The sequence below is a fragment of the Cololabis saira genome, chromosome 4 (genome assembly GCF_033807715.1).
Source record: "Cololabis saira isolate AMF1-May2022 chromosome 4, fColSai1.1, whole genome shotgun sequence".
NCBI lineage: Eukaryota > Metazoa > Chordata > Actinopteri > Beloniformes > Belonidae > Cololabis > Cololabis saira.
Window position 1 is genome coordinate 51,931,161 of NC_084590.1, and position 5,138 is coordinate 51,936,298.

Consider the following 5,138-nt stretch of genomic DNA (forward strand, 5'->3'; position numbering starts at 1 on the left):
TCACTGTGACCGGAAAAAGTTGGATAAACCATTCAGAAAAAGATCGCTAACTAGTGGTCGCGGGGGGTACTGCACCACGACCAAATGGAGAGACGGAGAAGTCTGAACGGTTCGTGACGGCGTCACGGCTGCGCCGTGTGCTCTGCGTGTGTGTGACGCAGAAGCATACTGACACCTTAACACACTAGAGTTTACACTACCTAGAGATTTACCAACACCGGCTAGAGGTTTACTAAACACTAACTATAGGCTTTACTAAACAGAAAGGTTTTAAGTTTAGTTTTAAAGGTGGAGGTGGTGTCAGCCTCCTTAACCCAGATTGGAAGTTGGTTCCATAGTAATGGTGCCTGATAGCAGAACGCCCGCCCTCCAAATCTACATTTAGATACTCTAGGAACTACGAGTAAACATGCACCCTGAGAACGGAGAGCTCTGCCAGGAACATAAGGCACTATCAGGTCTTGCAAATAATGCGGAGCTAAGCCGTTTTGGGATTTATACGCAAGTAATAAAATTTTAAATTGGATCCTGAATTTTACGGGTAACCAATGGAGCGACGCTAACACTGGAGAGACGTGGTCCCTCCTGCTGATTCCTGTCAGTACTCGTGCTGCTGCATTTTGGATCAGCTGGAGCCTATTCAGCAAATTACTTGGACATCCTGCTAATAACACATTACAGTAATCCAGTCTAGAAGATACAAACGCATGAACTAGTTTTTCTGCATCACTCTGCAAGAGGGTTTTCCTAATCTTTGCAATATTACGGAGATGGAAAAATGCTATTTTACAAACCTGATTGACATATGGTTTAAACGACAAATACTGATCGAAAACAACACCAAGGTTTCTACACACAATTTTCACAGCCTTCAGTGAAATGTGAGATTCATGATTATCAAGAATCGGCAGAACTGGGTGATCAATAGAGCAGTTTGTGTGACGTATGAAGTGCTCCAGAAAGATGACAAAGGCTTCTTCATTCATCCATCCAGATTTTGTTGCCTGACCTATGGATCCTGCTGGTGATCCCCTGATGAAGTGGTCCTTGAAACGGACACGGGGAAAGATGAACATGGGTGGGGCTGCATTTCCAGTGGCATTTACTGCACAGGCCACAGTGACAAGCTCCCCTCTTTCAGCAGATGTTACAGAACCCACTGGCTTCTTCCCCATTTCTGTTACAATTTGCTTCGGTGTCTGCACTGTTGTAACAGCAGTTTCATCCATGTTATAGATCATGTGTGGGGGGAAACTGTACCTGAAATAACATTCAAAATTAGTGCTGTTAATCAAAGAAGCTTGAATCAGTTTGAGGTTGCAGATTTAGTCAGTTTATGTGGTAGGCCTTGTCTATCAATCATAATGTTACCTGTCCATCACTGAAGTGAGGTTATCGAAGAACTCCCCCACATTGTGCCTATTAAAGGCAGTGGCTCTTCCGAGAGAGGTTGCTTCAGGAGTACGGCATGACAGATGGTGGCGCACCCTAAAACTCATGAACCAATCACGTCCTATAAAAGGTTAAAAGTTGATATATATCAGGGGTGCCGAATCCTGGTCCTTGAGAGCCCCTATCCAGCATGTTTTAGATGTTAATCAGACAAGCTAATAGTTTAACTAGAATCAGGTGTGCTGAATTGACCAGGATGGTTATCTTTTTATTTATCCTTTATTCAACCATTGCAGTTTACGTTGAGATTTACATAAGAATGATGATGGGCATTTCCCTGAAAAAAAATTATTAATATTCCCTATTATTATAAATGTACACTTAGACGAACCTGTTTTTTCGTCTCTCATCCAGCTCGCAAGGCCATTTCTTCGTGCTAACTCAAATGCCAGTTCACGACATTTCATGGCACTTAGACCGTGAAACATTGCAGCTAGATTTTTTATATGGTCTGCTAGAGATGCACCGATTGATCGGCCCCTGATCGAGGTTGGACAGACCGGCCAGACCCAAACGGATTGTGAGGGTCTGTTGGGAACGTCTGGCCGAGCCCTCTGTCAGGGACATCTTCAACTCTCACCTCCGGGAGAGCTTCTCTCAGATCCCGGGGGAGGCGGGGGACATTGAGTCCGAGTGGACCATGTTCTCTGCCTCCATTGTCGACGCGGTGGCTCAAAGTTGTGGTCGCAAGGTCTCCGGTTCCTGTCGTGGCGACAATCCTAGAACCCGGCGGTGGACACCGGAAGTACAGGATGCCGTCAGACTGAAGAAGGAGTCCTACCGACTGACTTTGGAGGGAGGTGTGGTTATCAGCAAGTGTGTGTGAGCGGTAAGTCTGTGAAACTTCGCCTTAGAGCTGCTCTCAGCCAATGTCCTTGATGTTATCAGACGGCCCGGTACAGTTCTGATCCAGGTCCACAGACCCGGTACAGTTCTGATCCAGGTCCACAGACCCGGTACAGTTCTGATCCAGGTCCACAGACCTGGTACAGTTCTGATTCAGGTCCACAGACCCGTACAGTTCTGAAACAGGTCCACAGACCCGGTACAGTTCTGATCCAGGTCCACAGACCCGGTACAGTTCTGATCCAGGTCCACAGATGTTCCTGGGAGAGGGGAGGGCTAGTGGGGGCACAGTCCCTTGTTTTCATTCCACCAGGGAGATTGTGACTGGAGCGGCCTGCCAAGCTGCCCTGTCAAGGTCAGATTATAGAATCAACAATTGTATTGAAAGGAAACAGGCAGACTCCAGTAAATAAATTTGCCTTGCCTTTTCCGTCTGCCTTAAGTCTCTGGTTCCTCAATGGCGACTCCAAACAGACGAATTGTGATCAATTACCGCCAAGCCGAGCTTCCAACTTCTCCAAGATCCATCTTGCCAAAGAGCTCAAATACCGCCGCTAGCCTGCGATTCTGTTCAAGAATTGCATCCAGCTTGCGGTCTTACTGCTTCCCCCTTCTGAGGCGCCGAACGGTCCTCCAGAATTTCCTCAAGGCCGACCGAAAGTCTTCCTCCATGCTCTCACCGAACTCCTCCCAGACCCGGGTTTTTGCCTCCAGGACCGCCCAAACTTGGTCCACTCGGACTCGATGTCCTCCGCCTCCCCCGGGATCTGAGAGAAGCTCGATGAATCCAGAATGTATGACATTTTTAGGGCCCGAGCACTTACAGTGCGAAGGCCCTATTGTATCTGTAGGAATTTTTTTCTTTCTTTACTCTTTTTTCCCAAATGAGAATTGATAAGGGAATTGATAAAAACCGAATCGTTAAGCAGAATGAAAAATGGTTGGAAGATCTTATCAATACCCATCCCTATTAATGAACTATTTTGATGGTTTTCATGTTAGTAGCTTTAACCATTTACACTTTTGATTTGACGTACTGAGATGTTTCATCTGAAGGTTTCTGGCTGTCAATAACAGCACTGAGACAGACAGCACTTTATAGAAACTGAAAAAATGTTGTGAGTCGGCCAACAAGATGATTTAATTCTTCTTCTCTGTCCTTACAGAAACATAAAGGCAAAGAGAGACCCACAAGTTATCGTTGTGATCACTGCAAGAAAGTCCTCACCACTTCATCAGGTCTGAGAAAACATAAGATGATTCACACTGGAGATAAACCGTTCACTTGTGATCAGTGTGGAGCAGCTTTTACCACATCAAGTGATCTAAGGACTCACCAACGTATTCACACTGGAGATAAACCATTTAGGTGTGATCAGTGTGGAGCAGCTTTTACCCAACAAGGTCATCTAAGGACTCACCAACGTGTTCACACGGGAGAAAAACCATTTAGGTGTGATCAGTGTGGAGCAGCTTTTACCCAACAAGGTCATCTAAGGACTCACCAACGTGTTCACACGGGAGAAAAACCGTTTAGGTGTGATCAGTGTGGAGCAGCTTTTACTGAGTCAGGAAAGCTAAAGATTCACCAGCGTACTCACACTGGAGAAAAACCGTTTAGGTGTGATCAGTGTGGAGCAGCTTTTACTGAGTCAGGAAAGCTAAAGATTCACCAGCGTACTCACACTGGAGATAAACCGTTTAGGTGTGATCAGTGTGGAGCAGCTTTTACTGAGTCAGGAAAGCTAAGGACTCACCAACGTATTCACACTGGAGATAAACCGTTCACTTGTGATCAGTGTGGAGCATCTTTTACCCAACAAGGTCATCTAAGGACTCACCAACGTATTCACACTGGCGATAAACCGTTCACTTGTGATCAGTGTGGAGAAGCTTTTCGCAGAGGAGATAATCTAAAGATTCACCAACGTATTCACACTGGAGATAAACCGTTTAGGTGTGATCAGTGTGGAGCAGCTTTTACTGAGTCAGGAAAGCTAAGGACTCACCAACGTATTCACACTGGAGAAAAACCATTCACTTGTGATCAGTGTGGAGCAGCTTTTACCCAACAAGGTCATCTAATGACTCACCAACGTATTCACACTGGAGAAAAACCATTCACTTGTGATCAGTGTGGAGCAGCTTTTACCACATCAGGTCATCTAAGGACTCACCAACGTATTCACACTGGAGATAAACCGTTCAGATGTGATCAGTGTGGAGCAGCTTTTACCACATCAAGTGATCTAAGGACTCACCAACGTGTTCACACTGGAGATAAACCGTTCAGATGTGATCAGTGTGGAGCAGCTTTTACCACATCAAGTCATCTAAGGACTCACCAACGTATTCACACTGGAGATAAACCGTTTAGGTGTGATCAGTGTGGAGCAGCTTTTACCACATCAGGTAGTCTAATGACTCACCAACGTATTCACACTGGAGATAAACCGTTCAGATGTGATCAGTGTGAGGCAGCTTTTACCACATCAAGTCAGCTAAAGAAGCACCAACGTACTCACACGAGTGATAAACTCTAAAGATGTGATCAGTGTGAAGTGTGGAATTGCAAAAAACACCTCAGCACAGCAAAAAAAGCGAAATAATCAGACAACGTCATACCTAAAACTTGAAAGACTAACATATGATGCCCCCTGGACACCTCCTGGGAAGGTGTTCCTGGCATGTCCCACCAGGAGAAGAGCCAGGACACACCGGAGGGAATGTCTTTTGGCTGACCTGGGAACGTCTCTGGATCCCTCCAGAAGAGCTGGAGGAAATGTGTGGGGTGAGGGAAGTCTGGACATCTCTGCTCAGACTGCTGCCCCCGCTAACCA

The 5,138-nt window shown here is 45.9% G+C and overlaps 1 protein-coding gene across 1 annotated transcript; it reads left to right on the plus strand.

Moving 5' to 3' along the window:
- Positions 1-3,467: 3,467 nt before the first annotated feature.
- On the plus strand, positions 3,468-4,841 carry LOC133442609 (zinc finger protein 665-like). Its single transcript, XM_061720615.1, has 2 exons — positions 3,468-3,835; positions 4,004-4,841. Exons 1-2 carry the CDS (start codon positions 3,555-3,557, stop codon positions 4,839-4,841), a joined length of 1,119 nt encoding a protein of 372 aa, XP_061576599.1. The 5' UTR covers positions 3,468-3,554.
- The last annotated feature ends 297 nt before the right edge of the window (positions 4,842-5,138 follow it).